A 20,904-nucleotide genomic window follows, 5' to 3' on the forward strand; every position below is an offset into this window, starting at 1 on the left:
AGCTGTATCAAATCGATGCAAGCTCTGCAAGTGTGATGTCACAAACGCAAGAGCACATGCACAGTGCAACGTTTTAATCTGATTGTATATAAAACACATTTAAATATATATTTGAATCAGATTACAGTGTTCAGATTACATGAAAACAGATCTGCGATCAGATTAAATTCATGCGTATTGATGAAAGTTGGTTCATGTAATTAGCCACTGTAGTACATTGGTATGAACAAGATGACAATTGCACAGCTCTTGATGGTCTGTTTGTATGATTTCTGTTGACAGGTATCTACATCCTGAAGGCCTCCCATCTGACTACACTATATCTATGCTCTTTCGCATTCTGCCTGAAACACCTCAGGAGCCTTTTGCATTATGGGAAATCCTCGACAAAAACAATGAGCCACTTGTGGGCATTATCCTAGATAGTAAGTGTCACTCTTTTAAATTCGTAATTGAATAGTTATTGAATAAGAGTTGTAATTGTGTAAAGATTTTTAACTATAATGTGGTTGTCAACTGGTGAATTGCAAATTTTGATTCAGTTAATGCAAGTTATGATAGCTAAGCATAAAATCAAGCAAAATTGCAATAGCAAAAGATGCCTTGTGTGCTTTTCTAATGGAGAACAAAACACTGTGCATTTCTTTTGTTGTTGTTAGCCCCTTTTACATAGTAAACCGGTAAATACCTAGAAAATTTACTGAACTAACTTACTGGTATTTTTAAAAAGGGTCTGTTCACACGTGATTTCATTTGATTAGTTAAAAGTCTGTATGTGTGAAAAGGGCTTTTGTCAAAGGCTTTGGGCCCTATCATACACCCGGCGCAATGTGGCGCAAGGCGCGGCGCTATAGTCTTTTGCTACTTTTAGCTCGGCGCAAGGGTCATTTTGAGGTGTTGCGCCACGCTGTTTAAATAGCAAATGGATTTGCACTCAAATGTACGCCTAAAGGTGTTCTTGTCTAAAAAAGCAGGCGTGTTTTGGTGCGTTGCTATTTTGAGAAACTGTAAATAGTCTGATCTTTAGAACAGAACAAAGTCGGTCTATTATCTGGCGCAAAGTGCGCCTGGCTTACACACTACAAACAAGATGCAGAGCAATACGCAAATATCTTTACATAGGAAAAATATATAATATCTTAAGGATATATATATATATATATATATATATATATATATATATATATATATATATATATATATATATATATATATATATATATATATATATATAATAAGGATATAAAACACACCTATAACTCATTAGGAAAATAAACTCAACCCTTTTAGGATATGCGCCATGGCGCAAAGCAGATTTTCCCGTCCTTAAATTAGCAAAAATGCGTTCTGACATGCCCTGAAAGTGTTTGCGCCCTGTGTTTTGCGCTCTGCGCATGGACCGTCAAAATAGAGCCCTTTGTGTTTATGCAGAGGGGTGATCTCAAATTCTCAAATATCCAGAATTTCAATTGTTTCCCCATTACAACAATTTTTTTTTGCTGTAAGTTGCATAAAATCACTGAAATGCGGCTTTTTTAAATTTTTTTTTATTGTGTTCTCGTAGATTGGCATGTTGATTTTTTTAACCTATTGTTGAATCTAGCAGTCCATTGTTGTGTTTAATTTTAAGAACATTTTAAGAGGTACTTTATGTAAGAATTAATGTACAGTTGAAGACAAAATTATTAGCCAAGTGCATCTTAAAGGCTTAAATATGCTAAATTAATGAGGGTAATAATATAGAGATCATTCAGTTTTTAACAAATAATAATAATAAAAAAAAACAGGAGAGCAAATTTGTTTCACCTCAGTTTACATTTTGATTTTGGAAGTTTGAAAGGCATGTCTGAAGTATGTTTTTTGTTAGCAGAATATTGCTAGGCAACAGAAGCACACAGGACAAAGCCACAGGACAAACGTAGCTGTTGCTGAAATGTATATTAAAGATCAATTTCACCATTTTGGCTATCCAAAGTAAAAATATCCTCAGAACTCTTTTGTTTTGTAATTTTTAATAAATTAAGAATGTCAGAATAAAACATGCACATATTTATAAAGGTCAGAATATATAGTTATATGGGTTTTATTTGAACAAAGATATTACATTTATTCATTAATTTTCCTTCGGTTAGTCTCTTTATTCATTGTGTCGCTACAGCGGAATGAACTGCCAACTTATCCAGCATACACGTTTTACACAGCTGCAACCCAGTTCTGGGAAACACACATACACTCTCATTCACATAAATACACTACGGCCAATACAGTATATTCAATTCACCTCCACCACATGTCTTTAGGCTGTGGGGGAAACCGTAGCACCCGGAGGAAACCCACATTAGCACAGGGAGAACATGCAAACTCGAACCAGCAACATTCTTGCTGTGAGGTGACAGTGCTAACCACTGAGCCACCGTGTCACTAGATTTTAAATTACAAAATAAGAAAAAAAAATTCTAAATGATTGCCTCCATAGTTTAAAATCAGAGATGTAACCTTTGATTTGGCCCACCAACTCATCTGAGAAGAGAGGGAGAATGATGGAGAGAGTTGGGGCGAATGCCTTTAAAAGATAGTACCAATTCTATTTTGACGAAACCTTTTTTTGTTTGTTTTATAGCTGAGCTACAATAAAATGTTTCAATTAAATGTTATGAATGACTCAGTTTTTTAAAAAATGTCATTAATTTCTCGACGAATAGAGGACTATGCAGAAGAGTAGACATCAGTGAACAAATCAAGGCAAAAATAGTGTAATAAGTTTATTTTATAATGTAAAAAAAAATGTTGTATTAGTTATATAAAGCAATATGTTCTTGTTCTTTTTAAATATTATTAAATAAATTAGGAAATTACCCATGGAATATATTTACCTTCGGCCCACTAGCCTTAATCAAGTTTGGTTTTTGGCCCTACATAAGAAAAAAATTGGGCACCCCTGGTTAAAATCAATCTATTTTTTTAACAAATTCTTTGTCAACATGTTAATGCTGAAGTTTATTTGACAACAACCAGCATCACTTAATTCAATATATAAAAATAAAACTGCAGTGGTGGTCTTGTTGACCGTTTTTAATAATTATTAAACAGCTTTGTATAATACCTTGATTTTACCTTAACATGTGTATATTTGATCCTAATATTGTTTTATTAAAATTACAAAACAAAAGTCAACAAAAAATTACAAAAGTTCTGAGTATTTATACCTTGAATTACCATAGCGGTAATGACCACCATTACCGCACGCATTTCAGTGTTTGCAACTTTTCTCTGGGCCTTTGAAATATGCATGCCTTTGTTGCCTAGCAACATCCTGCTAACAAAAACAAAACTTTCTGATAGCAAAAACATAACTTTACTTCAGACATCTCTTTCAAAACAACATATTCAGTGGCATAAAAAAGCCTTGCTCTCCTGCTTGTGAAGTGAAAGCGAGGTGCGCAGCTTCACGGGTGGTCTAGTAACTTGTACATATTTATAGGCTGCATTGCCAAAAAGATTGTATTTTTAGTGTACATTCAAAGCTTAATATCTCAATAGGAGCTTTGAATGTATGACGTCTTATATGAGAACCGCCATGGCCATTCTCATATCATTCTGCTAGTTCCCATGTTAAAAATAACAGTTAATTGAATAAATAGTTGTGGAATTAACAGCACTGAATTTATGTCCAATGTAAAATCTCAGTCGTGAAACATCAGTTGAGAACTGCCACCATAACAGATGTAACAAACTTGAGTTTAATTTTTTTTGTCTCTCCTTTTAGACGGAGGGAAAACATTAACCTTCTTCAATTCTGACTACAAGGGAGAATTTCAAACAGTGACTTTCGAAGGACCTGAAATTAAGAAGATTTTCTATGGCAGTTTTCATAAGGTCAGTTCTTTCTTTCATTTCTGATCCAACTATGACCGCGATTACAGTCATTTGTGTTTTGAACTGATGGCTGAGGTTTTCTTTTTCTTGTCGGGAAAGTTATGATTCATGCTGGACTTAGGAAACACTTGGATTATAGTAACCAACGTTTATGTTAATTAATTCCACAATCAGCCAGTGCTAAAATGACCAAATTCAGCTGCATACACCGATTTCCCCTCAGAAAGTGACCTCATTTTCTTTATTGTTGTGCCTTGACTGTCGAATCTGAACACCCCTGATGTTTTTAGTATATTTTAGCTGTCTGCTTTGCCTCATTCTCACTTGCTTTCATATAGTTTTGGACACAGCTACATTTGTATGTCATATTAATTTAAAATTTATCATCACTGTAGCAATTAAACAGTTAATCCTTGCAACCTCTGCATTGTTTAAAGGGGTTACGTGAGCCAATCCTTTTTTTTTGTAGTAAAATAGACCTTCCTTAAAGGGATAGTTCACTGAAAAATTTAAACTCCAAGTCCTGTTAGAGTTATTTTCTTCTGTTGAACACAATATAAGAAATTCTCAAGAATAACGGAATTCTCCTTCATAGTATGTTTTGTTCTACTATGGAAGTCAACAGCCTAACATGCCTACATTCTTTAGAATTTCTTGTTTTGTGTTCAACATTAGATTCATAAAAGTTTAGAATCACTTGAATGTGAGTAAATGGAGAGGACATGTAATTTTTTTGGGGTCAACTATACCTGTAATGTAGTAGGTCATTCCGAAACTGTGTGTCTTAATTGTTAGTCATCAGTTTGTAACACTTCCAGTGTACCTGTTTGTAACTACAGTAATGTAAATATTATTACAAGTCATTGTTTCTCACATGAAGAAATAAGCTATTCATTAATGATTATTACATCAACAACAAATAATGAGTTTTCTGATTCATACTGTACATGTCTTGAATTGCTGTTTATTGAATGCCTCATGATTAAAGAATTTTGTAATAGTATACATACTTAGCTAATGATGTAAATTAAAGTGTTTATTGGTCAAGGTTCATAAAGCTTCCAGCTTTAATCATTAGGTAATGATTTACAAATATAGTATGGTATAACTTTATCCCACTTTTGTCCCATTTTGTTTTTCTGTCCCACACACATCAGACTTAAGTATGTTATCCAAATCTAATGACATGATTATTCACGAAGACAGAAATAATTATATGAATCATTGGTTTGTCAAAAATGAAGCGCAACACACTTGTCATTTTAGTTATTTATGCTTTTAATGCAATCCATCAAAGTGCTATCTAGTTGTCAGCAAAAGCAAAAAGCTATTTGTTGAATCATAATATAGTAATGTTTAGTAAGGGCATCAAGGTCACACAGTGGGTAGCACAATCGCCTCAAGAAGGTCACTGGTTCAAGCCTAGCTCTGCTGGGTCAGTTGGCGTTTCTGTGTGGAGTTTGCATGTTCTCCCCGTGTTCGTGTGGGATTCCTCCAGGTGCTCCGGTTTCCCCCACAAGTCCAAAAACATTTGGCTAAATTGTTGGCAGTGTATGTGTGTGAATGAGTGTGTATGGGTGTTTCCCAGGGATTGGTTGCGGCTGAAAGGGCATCCGCTGCATAAAACATATGCTGGATAAGTTGGCAGTTCAATCCGCTGTGGCAACCCCAGATTAATAAGGGGACTAAACCGAAAAGAAAATGAATGAATGATCATGTATTCTAATACATTACATTCTTAAGTAAAGCAATACCAACAACAACAACAACAAAAATGGAATGTGTGCAGAATAATGGTTGTATAAATTTTGTATTTTATTTTTTTCTTTCAGGGAAATTCTTATTACTTAATCATATTATTTATTAATTAGCTTGCCTGTAATAAAAGCAGCTTAATTTTTTCAAAACAATTTCAAGGTCAATTTTATTAGTCTCTGTAATATATATATATATTTTTATTCTAAAACTTGCCTAATCTACCTAATTTGCCTAGAAAACATAATCATTGTGAAGTCTTAAAATTGAACTTTAAGCTGAATACTAGAATCTTGTAAAAAAAAATGTCACCATGATAAAGACAAAATAAATTACTTATTAAAATTTGTAAAAAAAAAATAAAATAAATAAATAAATAAAATCTTTCCTCCGTTAAACATTACTTGGTTTTTTGAAAACAGTTGAAGTCAGAATTATTAAACCCCCTTTGAATTATTTTTTTCTTTTTTTAAATAATGTTTAACAGATCAAGGAAATTTACACAGTATGTCTGATAATATTTTTCTTCTGGAAAAAGTCTTTTTTATTTTAGTTTGGCTAGAATAAAAGCAGCTTTAAAACCATTTTAAGGTCAAAATTATTAGCCTCTTTAAGCTATATTTTTTTGATAGTCTACAGAACCATTTTAATTATAATCATTATAAACTAACTTGCCTAATTACCCTAACCTGCCTAGTTAACCTAATTAACCTTTAAGCCTTTAAATGTCACTTTAAGCTGTATAGAAGTGTCCTAAAAATATCTAGTAAAATAGTATTTACTGTCATCATGGCAAAGATAAAATAAATCAGATATTAGGAATGAGTTATTAAAACTGTTATGTTTAGAAATGTGTTGAAAAAATATTATCTCCGTTAAAATAAACAGGGGGGCTAATAAGTCAGGGGGTTTAATAATTCTGACTTCAAGATATATGTATATAATTATAATTTTGATAATACAAAGCATATAATTTTGACAGTAGATAAAGTCACTCTTGCAAATTCACTTGATTCCACACACCAAAGTAAGACGACTCGTCTTTGACCGAACAATGTGATTGATTTATTTGCATATTTATTTTGACCAGTCTTAAATTGAAAATCCAACATTTTATACAAAATTTAACCTAAACAACAAGTGCACAGTGTGAATCGGTGACAGACAGGAGTTGATTCTGTCAGCCATGGCTCTAAAGCGTCCACAGGGAATATCAATTATGATTTCACCCAGGTTGGCTCTACAGAGTTCTGACAGTATGAAAATGGCTTATGAAAGCCCTGTCCTGTTCAGTTTTCTGTGTTCTTTCTTCACATGTGTGGAGCTGAAGAGCTCTCTATCATTCTTCCAGCCGTTTCAAGAGTCTCTCTGATATATTCCAGGCTTGCTTATAATTCCCTTTTCTTGCCAAGCGTGTTGTACCTTTGATGCAGTGTGTGTGTGTGTGTGTGTGTGTGTGTGTGTGTGTTTGTGCGTGTGTGTGTGTGTGTGTGTGTGTGTGTGTGTGTGTGTGTGTGTTTATGAGTAGTTTTTTTTTTCTCCTGACGCCACTTATGATGTGTTTGTGGGTAATCCCTCTTGGCAGAGCTCGTCAAGATTAATACAGATTACTTCAGCACAGACTCGACTTCAGAATTAATAATAAATCACTGCGCTTCTCGTCGAAACGGTGGAGCATAAGCAGAATTTAGATCCCTTCACTGAAGAATTCAGCTGTCACCTGTCTTTAATTTAATGGATCGTTCAGTAGTTTTCTGAAGTCAACTTTCATTGTTTCTTTGTCTTACTTTTAATGTTAAGTTACACAACAAACAAATCTCTTTAGGCTGCTTTACTTTACGTTTTTTTACTAACCTTTTACTAGAACTGAAAAGTTGTTTTTGAAAAATACACACTAAAATGTGTTGTTACATCTTTAGATTTAACCAAGCTAAAATAATACTTGACAATGAAATATTAGTACGTTTAAATGCAATGATATTATTTTCATAATACATAATACATAATTATTTCACAATTGTATTTCTCACATTTTTACTTAATAATTTTTTACCTCTTAATTTAAACTAAATTGACTTAAAAATTTAATTATGAAAAAATTTTTTTTTTATTTAATTAAAAAAAATTACAGATTTTTCCCCTCATTTGAAAATATTTTTCATAGTTGCATTATTGAATTATTATTGAAGTTATTTATTCAATTAACATTTACTTGAAAGACTTTTAGGACAAAGATAATTTAATTTTATAATTTTATCTTAAAGTTACTTTTATTCAACCAGCAAGGTTTTTTGACTGGAAATGACACATGCACACTGTAAAAACACCCCAAAAAATCAAGAATTGTGTTGTTTCACCTCATCTTAAACAAATACACATACAAATTTTATTTTGTTTTAAGCAAAAACAAATAATTACAACAAACATCATATATTATTTTTTCAGAGTGCAGGCATTTCACTAAAGACAAGAAGAGGATGCACATGGAATATATATATATTTTTCAGCTTTCATGTACAATTGCACAGAAACTTTAAATCAGAATTTGCCAGTGGTATGACTTATTTTAGTCTTGCATGGAATTTTTCACAGTATGTCTGATAATATTTTTTCTTCTGGAGAAAGTCTTATTTGTTTTATTTCTGCTAGAATAAAAGCAGTTTTTAATTTTTATAAACCATTTTAAGGTCAAACTTATTAGCCCCTTTAAGCTATTTTTCTTTTTAATAGTATACAGAACAAACGTTCGAGGTTACAGAAGTAACCCTTCGTTCCCCGAGGAGGGGAACGGAAGTGCCATAGAGTGGATTGATTGAATCCACGAAATGGGAGGATTCGGTTCAGAAGCCGCTTGTCTGAAAGAGTATTGAACGGGCCAATGAATGCAATGAATTGGCAGCGTAAGCTTGCACAGGTGTACTTCATTGCCAATTATCCCAGCATATAAGCACACCTGGAGCGAGCAGACGCCATCCTTTTAAGCTGAAGAGACTTTCAAACAGCTAAGGGACAGTCATTATGGCGACGGAGTATGGCACTTCCGTTCCCCTCCTCGGGGAACGAAGGGTTACTTCTGTAACCTCGAACGTTCCCCTTCGTTTGGGGAACTTCAGTGCCATAGAGTGGATTGATTGAATCCACGAAATGGGAGAAGTATGGAAAGCGCCATAATGACTGCACCTTACCAACGCCCCCGATGAGGGGATTGTCAAGCAAGCGTGACGCACCCACATCATGGGAGGCTCGGTCCTCCAACGTGTCCCTGGCCCTAATTTATCCTACTTCAACAGAAGTTTTATGGATTTAGATATATTTTTGGGAAGTCGTGAGCATCTAGATAATTCTAGGAAAATACGACAGTACGTTGGGAAGCGTGCAATCCCGATAGGGAGGACGCTGCGGAGTTCATCCGTTACCCAAGGGGGGATAGATGGCAGAATTTACATATGGACTAGCCCTAAAAAGGGGGAGTACGCATAGCAAAAGAGTGGTTAGCGGGGAGGGAAGACACGGGTCCGCCGAGGGGAGGGGGACTTAACCGTGGCGGAATAAGCATATGGGATCGCCTAGTGGGGATCACGCATAGCAGGCACCTTTACCCAAAACGCGGGCTGACCAGCGGACAGACCTACAACGTAGTGGGCCAGCAAGTGACTCCTCCGCTGAGTCAGTGCTAGGGGCCACGGAGGAATCTGCAGGGCTCACCTGATGGGGAACTTTACTGACAGATAAAAAGGCGCACTTATCTCCGTGTTAGGGAAAATGGCGCAGCAAGCGTGTTTCAACACCCTACCGAATTGTTTCCTCAATCACCAAGGGTTACCTAATACCCTTGAGGAAACCGGCTCCACTCGCAGATTGTAAAACCTTGCAAATGTGTTGGGTGTCACCCAGCCCGCAGCTCTACAGATGTCTGTTAGAGGGGCGCTGCGTGCGCGCGCTCGAGAGGATGCAAAGCTCCGAGTGGAGTGCGCACGCGCTCTCGGGGGACGCGGCTCATCTCGGCTCTGATAGTGAAAGAAAGGCATCCACAATCTAGTGGGAACTTATTTCGGTACGGCACTTCCCTGCTGCCGACCGCTATAACAGAAGAAGAGCTGCTCAGATGATCTAAACTCTGAGTGCGGTCCGAATAATACGCAAAACGCGAACTGGACAATAAAGAAGGGCTGGGTCTGCCTCCTCCGAGGGCAGCGCTTGCAGGCTCACTACCTCTTATTAAAACGGAGTGGTAGGAACCTTGGGCACATATTGCGGGCGGGGTCTCAGGACGTGAGAGAAAGCAAGCCCAATTACAGGCACGAGTCACTGACCGAAAAATGCCTCCGGGTCCCCGACCCTCTAATCGATATCAACGCAACCAGCAGAGCTGTCTTCAGGGACAGAAAGATACTGAGTCGAGGATCGAAGGGATCTGACGCGGCTTGTGTAGCGAGGGCGAGATCCTAAGAGGGCATGAGAGGGGGCGGGGTGGATTAATTCGCTTAGCGCCCCTGAGGAACCGGATGATGAGGTTATGCGTTCCCACGGTGCTGCCAGCCACCGCGTTATGAGAGCGGAGATGGCAGCCACGTAACCTTGAGTGTGGAGGGTGACAGCCTGCTCTCCAACTTCTCTCGGCGTAAAGAAAGCACAACGCTGATCTGGCAAATTACGGGGGTCTTCTCAGCGAGAGACACACCATTCAGTGAATAGACTCCACGTCAGGGCATAGGCGCGCTCGGGGAGGGGGCTCTAGCCCGAGTAACGGTATTAGCCACCGCAATCGGAGGTTACCTAAGTCTTCCTCGCGTCTAAAAATCTCCAAAGATCGGCGAGGGTGCCAGGTGGTGCCCTGTCCCTGAGAGAGTAGGTGCTCTCTCGAAGGGACTGCCAGGGGAGGGCTATCGCGAGGGAGAGCTCTGACATCCAGGTCCGGTTGAGCCAGAGGGGCGCAACCAGCAACCTGTTCCTCGTCCTCCCTGACCTTGCACAGTAACTGCGCGAGCAGGCTCACTGGGGGAAACGCGTATTTGCGCATGCCCCGAGGCCAGCTGTAAGCCAGTGCATCCGTGCCGAGAGCACTCGGTCAGGGAAAGAACAACTGGCAATGAGCGATCTCGGGGGAAGCAACAGATCGATCTGGGCTTCCCCGAATCGCGCCCATATCAGCTGAACAGACTCGGGGTGGAGTCTCCATTCTTCAGGACGCAAGGCTGCCGTGAGAGTGCATCGGCTGCACGGTTGAGCTTGCCTGAATATGAATGGCGTGCAGCGATTTCAGCCGCGGATGACTCCAGAGGAGCAGACGGCGGGCGAGCTGAGACATGCGGCGAGAGCGCATACTCCCCATACGGCTGATATACGCCACCGCCACCGTACTGTCCGTCCTGACCAGCACGTGTTGCCGCTCCAGCACCGGAAAAAAACGGTGGAGAGCGAGGAACATTGCCAACAACTCCAGGCGATATGCCAATGCAACTGGGTACCTTTCCACAGGTCCGCAGCCGCATGCCCGCAACGCACAGCCCCCCAGCCCGTGTTGGAAGCGTCTGCTGAAACGACAACAAGACTGGACGCCTGTTCTAGAGACACCCAGGCCTGTAGGAACGAGGGGTCGCTCCAAGGGCTGAGGGCGCGGCGACACAGCAGACTCGGTGTGCGCGCGCGTGCCATGCGCGTCTGGGGACTCGATCGTGAAGCCAGTGCTGAAGTGGTCTCATATAGAATAATCCGAGCGGCATGAAGCGGCTGCGGATGCCATATGTCCCAGGAGCCTCTGTTTCAGTGGGACCACTATTTTACTGTCGAGCTCTCTCAGACAGTACAGCATCAGCTGAGCGCGCTCTCCGGAGAGGCGCGCTGCCATGGTGACCGAGTCCAGCTCCAGCCCGAGAGAAGAGATCCTCTGCACGGGGGCGAGTTTGCTCTTTTCTCGGTTGACCTGAAACCCCCACAGGTGGAAGTGCCAGAGCACTTTGTCTCTGTGCATAATCAATTGCTCCGAGAGAGGGCAAAAATCAGCCGAAGCACCCTCAGCGCTGAGGCACCCTCCGCGGGCTTGGTGAGGACCCGCGGAGACAGAGAGAGCCCGAAGGGGAGGGCTTTGTATTGCCAAGCTCGACCTTCAAACGCAAACCGCAGAAACTGACGGTGGCGAGGAAGAGTGGAGACATGGAAATACGCGTCCATCAGGTCTAATGCTGCAGACCAACCCAGAGGACGAACGCACCAGAGGATGCGCTTCTGCGTGAGCATTCTGAACGGCAGCTTGTGCAGGCAGTGGTTCAAAACGCGCAGATCTAGGATTGGCCGTGACCCACCGCTCTTTTTGGGCACGATGAAGTGTGGGCTGTAAAACCCGCTCTCCATCTCGGCTGGAGGGAGCGGCTCGATTGCATCCTTCGCCAGGAGGTCAGCAATCTCCTCTCGCAAGACAGGGGCGGACAGGGGGCTGACCCTGGTGAATACACACCCGCGACTTTGGGGGCCGTTTCGCGAACTGAATCGCATAGCCGAGTCTGATTGTGCGTATGAGCCACCGCGAAGAGCTGGCCCGCGCTAACCAGGCAGGCAGAGCTCCCGCTAATGGACTCATCGCTACAATCGCTGACGTACCAGCAGTGGGGCAGCGCGGAGTGGGTGTGCTGATCCGGGAAGCTCGCGGGTCCCACGGAAAAGCTGGAGGTGAGATATCTGCTCTCACTCCGAACCCGAGCTCCGGAGGGGAGGCTCGAGGGGTGGGAGAAAGGAGACCGTCCTCCCAGCGCTCGTGAGCCAATGGCGAAACGCACCGAATCTGCAAGCTAGAAAGCATAGCGTCCCAGACTGGCAGATTTCGGGCTGTCACATCTGGGGAAGTGAAAAGTGCCCTTTCATAATGTTTTCATGGCAGTAAAAAGTGCCGTTGGAAATGGGGCCCCGCCCTCCAGCGGGGAAAGAGCAAGTTCCCTCTTCTCCAGATGGCCTGTCCCAGGGACGCTTCGCGGTCCGTTGCCAGAATTAGCTGCGTTCTGGGCAGGGGGGCTGCCTGCTTCCGAGGTGCCCGACGTGCTCGCTTCGCCAGAGGCGTGTGCGGGGGCGGAGCAGCTCTCGTAGGTGGGCGCCTTCGGCGAGGAGCAGGTATGAATGGCACGGCGGGCGGAGCGGGCTACGGACCGCCGATAAGACATCACCCACCAACTGCTCTCTCACCGCCTTGAATTCCTGGGTGAATTCACAGACGGTGTCACCGAACATGGCTTGGGATATGGGGAAAGTCAAGAAAGCAGACTTTGTCGACTTCGCGCATATCAGCCAGGGGTGGCGCTCCTGGATCACTAATGTGGACATCGTCCTCCCCAACGCACACGCAGCGGACTCAGTAGTCCGAAGAGCTAAGTCGGCGGCGGTGCGAAGCTCGTAAGCCTGGGTTGGACCCACCCTCGTGCAGCTCGGCCAGCGCCTGCACTGGGTAGCGCTGGTAGGTGGCTATCGCATGCAAGGCGGAAGCAGCCTGGCCCGCAGCTATGTAAGCTCTAGCTCCGAGGGAGGTAGATAACTTACAGGCTTTGGATGGGAGACGAGGCGGACCCCGCCAAGAAGAGGCGCCGCGCGGATTTACCGCCATCGCGCACTCAACCCGAGGAATCGCCACATACCCCCTGGCTGTTCCACCGTCAAGAGTGGTTAGGGTGGAGGGACACGCAGCACGAGCAGAAAAAAGTGCTTTACAAGACCGCGTGAGCCTACTGTGCACCTCCGGGAAGAAGGGAACGCCCCTCTAGTCGGTCCGGCCGCGGAGCTGGGGGATAAACCATCTCCAACCCACGGCCGAAGCAGCCCGGGAAAGCACGGCTAACATGTCCGTTTCAGGATCCGTAGTGACAGCGCTCACCAGCCCGAAGGGGGCGAGCGGGTCTGGATCATCATTGGACAATGAAAGCCCACCCTCCGATGCCGCGGTGGACGTCTGGTCTCCGGTGTCATCGGGCGTAAGGGCTACCATCTGTTAGACGGATCGCTTCCCCCGCCCGAAGCTTGGATGGAGCGCTTAGAGGAGCGGGAGGTCCGCGGGCCCGTGGGCGACGGATTATCTCTCGCTGAAACCCTCAGATCTGCCCGAGTGCCCGCTGCAGAGCAGGGGACAACTGGGGTGGTTCGCCCTTTTGCAAAGGCTAGCCGCGATCTTTACTGCGCAACAGTCATGGCATCGCAATGACGACATGAACTGCCCGCGAGCAGTGCATTAACATGCTGGACCCCCCAGACATGCAACGCAGTGCTCGTGCCCATCATCCGAGGACAGGAAACCACCGCATCCAGAAACGCACAGTCGGAGCGCCGTCCTGAAAAGGACGTGCTGCACGACTGTGTTGCTCTTTCTGTGAAGTTTGCAACTTTATACGCACCGCTCTGGAGGACCGAACCCAAAGAACGCCAGGCAAGGGAGAAACCCAGCTCGACCGTCTGCCGCTGCGTGTACACACTCTGGACCGGGAGAATGCTCTCATTCGCTCAGAATCGCTGGTCACAGCAAGAGGAACCCTCATCGACTCGATCAGAAAGTCTCTGAAGCGAAAAGGATGGCGTCTGCTCGCTCCAGGTGTGCTTATATGCTGGGATAATTGGCAATGAAGTACACCTGTGCAAGCTTACGCTGCCAATTCATTGCATTCATTGGCCCGTTCAATACTCTTTCAGACAAGCGGCTTCTGAACCGAATCCTCCCATTTCGTGGATTCAATCAATCCACTCTATGGCACTGAAGTTCCCCAACCGAAGGGGAACCATCGTTATACAATAACTTGTCTAATTACCCAAACCTGTTAAGCCTTTAAATATTACTCTAAGCTGTATAGACGTGTCTTGAAAAATATCTAGTAAAGTATTATTTACTGTCATCGTGGCAAAGATAAAATAAATCAGTTATTTAGAGATAAGTTATTACAACAATTATGTTTAGAAATCTGTTGAAAAAAATATTTCCGTTAAACCGAAATTAGGGAAAAAATAAACAGGGGGGCTAATAGTTCAGAGAGCTAATAATTCTGACCTCAACTGTAAAACTGCCAAATTGTTCTTTATTATCACCACGTACAGTTGAAGTCAAAATTATTAGTCCTCCTGTGATTTTTATTTTATTTTTTTTTTTTTGAGAAAAGGTAGGAAGGCTGTAAAACAGCATAGATTCGTTTGGCGCCATGTCTGAGTCCACTAGATTCTTTAGAGTTGCACCCAGCTCTGTGAGTTCATAAACTCCTCCAGAAACTGTAACTGAATGTTGGAAGCTTTCATCGGTGCTTCAGACTGAACCCAGTCTGATGAGCTGTTGTCTGGTGTCGGCAGGACAATTTCCTCTCGGGACACCAACAACACGCGCTATGTCATTATCACATCCATACAAGAGCAGGCTTCTGATTGGCTAACCTGGTGCGAATGTCATTTGCGCAGCCTCATTGGCATGAATAGTGTCGCAGGATGTCTTTTTACGTCTTTGCATTGACTAAACATGTAAATCTGGTGTGTCTGATGTGAACGATAACAAATCAATATTTTTTTCTAAGTATTTCATATAATTTTTTTTTTTTCTTAAGGACAAAGTCTTGTTTGATTTATTTCAGCTAGAAAGTAGTTTTTCATTCAGCCCCTTAAGCACATTTTTTTAAATTACCTACAAAACAAACCATCATTACACAATTTCTTGCTTAATTACTCTAACTGGCTTTATTAACCTAGTTAAGCCTGTAAATGTCACTTTAAGCCGGATATTATTATCTTGAAAAATATCTAGTAAAATAATATTTACTGTCATCATGGAAAAATAAATGAAATCAATTACTAAAAAATTAGTTATTAAATTTATTATGTTTAGAAATGTGTGAAATAATCTTCATTCTATTAAAATATACAGGGGGGCTAATAATTCAGGAGTGCTAATAGTTCTGACTTCAACTCTAAGGCAGAACTGACATTTACTATCAGCATTTATGGGAGGAAATGACATTTTTTATTCCAAATTTTAACAAAAGCTACATTGTATAAGACTGACCCAAATGATAAATAAATAAATAAATAAATAAATAAATAAATAAATAAATAAATAAATAAATAAATAAATAAATAACCAAAAAGTCTAATTTGTTTAACAAAGTAGCAAACACAAACAAAGCCATGCTACATCAATTCCTTATTTGCATTTAAGTGAGCATGCAGCACACAAACTAATATAATCTTCTTTTATAGAGCGAGTCTGCTTGCTAATGAGATTCATATTGAGGGCTTTGCGGCTGAAGCTGAGAGTTGATCTGATTTCCACAGTGTAAAGCTATTCTCTGTCCTCAATGCCGCTGACCCCGTCCAACTCACAGTTGGCTTGACTTGTTATGACAGCTTTTAAACAAAACCCCCGACTTGGATGAGATCCTGATGATGTGAGCAGAGGGTCCGGGACTCTATTAAAAAAACGGCCCGTTCTTCTCAACCCAACCATGACTTATTCCACACTTTCTAAAGCCAGAGCTCGGACGTTGTCATTTTGCAAGGTCGCAAGGGTTGCTGTTACGCTTCAGATATTTCAGAGGCTCATCTTCTGCCTGTTATTTGCTGGTGTTTCCATGCTTTTACGATCAAGGTGAGCACAGTGTATGGTATTTGTTGAGGAAATGCTGATACAAGCAGGTTGACCTAAGCAAAACACGGCATATCAGGCTGTGGTTGTGCATAAATAACATAAAAGGCATAGAGGTTTAGAAAGAATGGGCTTTTTTTTCAATTGCACGCTTTTATAGGTGTATCTATAATGTCGTTTACTTTTCTCCAATTTGGTTCGTTTGAATACCATTGGTGCCTCCATTTCTTGATGTTTGTGTGAATGATCAAAAGATAGAAGGTGCCTTTTGCACTATTAAAGGTGGCATAGATGATGACTTCATCTTTGCAATTTTAGTTAGTGTGTATTGTTACTGTTTGCTCAAAGTTCAATGCAAAATAAAAGGGAAAAATTCAATGTTTCTGAGCAGCAGAGGTCTTCATAGTTGGGTACACATATAAAGCAGTGAATCAGAGAGTACCAGCAATATATATATATATATATATATATATATATATATATATATATATATATATATATATATATATATATATATATATATATATATATATATATATATATATATATATATATATATATATATTTGCATTCTCATTTTCTCAATTGGATAAATAAATCAATAAATAAATAAATAAATACTACTACTACTACTACTACTACTACTACTACTACTACTACTACTACTACTACTAATAATAATAATAATAATAATAATAATAATAGTAGTAGTAGTAGTAGTAGTAGTAGTAAAAATAATATTTAAATAATAATATAATTAAATAATAATTAAATAGCAAAACAAATAGCAAAGAAATAGCAAAATAAACATATAAAAAATTTAATTAATTAATTATGATGATAATAATAATAACAATAATAGTAATAATAATAATAATAATAATAATAATAATAACAATAATAATAACAACAACAACAACAACAACAACAACAATGCTACTACTAATAATAATAGTACAAACAACAACAACAGCTAATAATAATAATAATAATAATAATTATTATTATTATTATTATTATTATTAATAATATTAATATAATATTATTATTATTGCTAAATAGAAAATTATATAATAACAACAACAACAACAATAATGATAATAATAATAATAAATAATAACAACAACAACAATAATAATAATAATAATCATCATCATCATAATCATAATCATCATCATAATAGTAATAATAATAATTATAATAATAACAACAATAATAATTCCAAGATCTTTTTGACAACTTTCAAAAAATGAAAACGCCTTTCTGTATTTCTATTTAAAGCTGATTATTAATATAAAGTTTTAGTATTTAGTATTATAAAGAATAGTTTTATAAATGTATCAAAATCAAGACCAATAACCAGCAACTTTCAGAAGTCTGCTGTTTAATTCAAAGACTTAGAGCATACCAGATATTCTCACACCTACTCATTAAACAACATGGCTAGTGCACACCAATCCAGCAAAAGCCCACAACCACTGCTTGTTGCCATTTGTTTGGGCAGTGTGAAGCAGAAAGCTCATTACTCTGAATAGAAATCTTTTTTACATACTACTTTGCCTTTGTTGCCGTTGTACCAGTCCTTTTCTGATTTTAATTTAAATGTCCAATCTGGTCTCATAATTAAAAAACAAACAAACAAATAAACAAACAAACTAAAAACTACTGATTGTATACCATATATGAAACATCGATGTTGTTTTGCATAATTTTAATGTAAGAGATACAATTTAAAATAATATGTTATTTAGATTATTATTGATTGGAACTCAGATTTTTATATAAAAAAGAAAGTTATCCAGATATCACTGTTTTCCCATGTAGTTGGACTGTATTTATTGGACCTCAGTTGCCTGAGGCTTGAATAAGAATATGGTCATCGGATGAACTGGCTGGCCTTAAAGAGGCTTTTTCTGTAATGCTTTCCTGGCTCTGCCGCTTTTGCCATAAAACTTTTTTCCAGAAGGTAAAACTGTACCCAGTTACCTGTGAGGCTTGAGTACTGTACAGTTTGGACAGTATAATAACAATGAAACTGAACATGTGTGTCTATGCATGTGTGTGTCTGTGTCCACAATTTAAAGCAATACCAGTAAATTATAGGGATGTCCCGATTTAGTTTTTTGGCCCTAGAGTTCGAGTCATTTGATTTTAAGTATCTATTTATACCGAAACCCAATTCGATACTGTAACGGGGGAAGTGACACTGACAACAGGTTGCGGATCCAAATGCAGCTTCATTAGCGAGGTCAGGTAAGCAATGGTTAACATAGAGGCAAACAGATATATACGAGCAATCCAGAGTCATTTGCACAGATAAACAAAGCGAGGATCAAAACACGGCAAAACAAGACAAAGGAAAATGCGCTGTAATGTCACTAAGACAGTAGACAAGACTCAGCAACATTGTGAGTGTTTGTGCTGTTTATATAGTCCATGAATCAGTCCTTGAGCAGCTGTGAGAGTGTAATCAGTCAGGATCTGGAACCGATTTTGTGTGTGTGTGTGTGTGTGTGTGTGCGTGTGTGTGTGTGTGTGCGTGTGTGCGTGTGCGTGTGCATGTGCGTGTGTGTGTGTGTGTGTGTTTCATGACTGGGTGTTGTAGTCTATAACATTGCGGATTTGTATTAATGTAAATGTGGGTGTTTACCAGCAATCTCTAGTTGTTGGATCGCTGGTGATTGTGACAGATACTTCTATAATACTTCTATAATACATATATATTAAAGGAGGGCTAGATCATTGTTTATCAATTTTATATATATATTCAGAATATATGTGCTACCAAAATAATAAATCTTTGAGAACAGGTTTTTTCAAGCCAGGTGGCGCATTAGACCACTGGCTCATCTCCTGTTTCCAAAATGCATCACAAACTGCTTGAGAAACTGTTCAACTATGATAATTGGTGATGAAAATAAATGATTTCCAATAAGATGTACTTGTGTTTACTAACTATTTTTTCAGTTAAACAAGAATTTTGAACTGCAGGCCTACATAAGCTCGAAACAATGATTTTTGATTACCTTAATCTGACTAAAGTCATAACTGAACTAAACAGAAATGGAACTAAGACATGTGGAGTATGCAGATATTAGTGGCATTATCAAAGTAAACACAGCGATCAGTAAACACCATCATGTAGGACTTTTTGCATTATTTTCCGATAAGATACACACCAGGCTGTCAGTAAAGGACCGCACACACACACACACACACACACACACACACACACACACACACACACACAAACACACACACACACACACACACACACACACACACACACACACATTGCGAAACACCAAAGTTTTTTTTTCTTTCCGTTCTCTTTCCATCTTTGTTATTAGATTCCATAACACGCTCACCAGTAATACCCCAGTTTGTAATGGCGGCATGAATGAAATGTTCATAAGTTAAAGTGAAACTGCCGAACTGCAATTAAAGTCAGCCATCCTGCTGATTTGATTCAGAATGGCACTTTTTTGTCAGACGGCTCACCGGTCAGGTATACATATACATATATATAGGACTAATTGGGAGGTAACATCTTTGATTTCGATCGAGTCTGAAACTGTGTGATCTGGCCCGATTTACGATCAATTGATTGGATCTTGACATCCATAGTAAATTATGACTTTGTGTGGACATTTTTTTTATCTTCATAAGGAAAATGACTCATAAATCATCCAGAATTTTTAAAAGAAAATGTAGATAGTTTTCTGTGAGGTTTGGGTTTAGGTTAAGGATGTGTGGAAAAAGAATGACAAAACTGTATGTTAATGTTAAATAATTTCAAACTGTAATATTGTAGAATATTTGTCTTTTCAATTAAAATAACTCTTAGCTCTTTTAATGCATATTTTAAAATTATTATTTACTCTTATGATAAAAAAGCTACATTTCCAGCTATCAGTCTTTTTAGTTTCAGTTCTCATTTATGATCAGTTAATATTGGTTCTTGGCAATTTTTTTTTTATTATTGTTGTTGATGAACACAGATCAACAGCTTTTACTGTTGTAACCAATCTGTGTCAACTTTGTCTTTAAAACTTGTTATATATTTATTTACAGCAACACTTACATCAAGAACTGGAACACGGAAACACAGGCAGGATGAGGAATGGTTACAATACAAGACAAGAAATACAAGACAGGATTAAACTTATAACAAACAGGGGAGAGACACAGATGGAGGTGGAACTAATAAACATTAACAAATGGCTAGAAAACAGAACAATGAAATTACATGGCAAAGCATAAGCACATGAATCACGACATCTGCTTTTAAAAAGGTGTTTGGCTTTTTTTGTCAAATTATATATATATTAATATATATTTTATATATATATATATATATATATATATATATATATATATATATATATATATATATATATATATATATATATATATATTATTGGTTGATTAATATAATTTAAATGTTAGTAAAACTGAATTTATGAATCTAGAATTAAAGTGTCATTTCTTGGTTATTTATTTTTTTATCTTAAAACATTGTGCCCATTCTATCTATTTATATTGATTTTCAAATTGTGTATTCGCTGAAAATCAATTAAAAAAATAGTGCTGTCATGTGGGAAATAGATAAGCACGGTTCCATATGTTTAAAGAGAACAATATTAGTTGTGAAATGGAAATATAAAGCTCCAAGAAAAGGAACT

The 20,904-nt window shown here is 39.3% G+C and overlaps 1 protein-coding gene across 14 annotated transcripts in view; it reads left to right on the plus strand.

Moving 5' to 3' along the window:
- col14a1a (collagen, type XIV, alpha 1a) overlaps positions 1-20,904 on the plus strand; it is a 320,593-nt gene that overhangs the window by 226,783 nt on the left and 72,906 nt on the right. For all 14 annotated transcript variants that reach the window (XM_087286725.1, XM_087286726.1, XM_087286727.1 and 11 more), the window contains 2 exons: positions 283-425; positions 3,767-3,876. In XM_087286725.1, coding sequence (XP_087142851.1) covers positions 283-425; positions 3,767-3,876 — 253 coding nt within the window. The remainder of the gene's footprint in view (positions 1-282; positions 426-3,766; positions 3,877-20,904) is intronic.

The sequence above is a fragment of the Danio rerio genome, chromosome 16 (assembly GCF_052040795.2).
Source record: "Danio rerio strain M-AB ecotype USA chromosome 16, GRCz13ab, whole genome shotgun sequence".
NCBI classification, from domain to species: domain Eukaryota; kingdom Metazoa; phylum Chordata; class Actinopteri; order Cypriniformes; family Danionidae; genus Danio; species Danio rerio.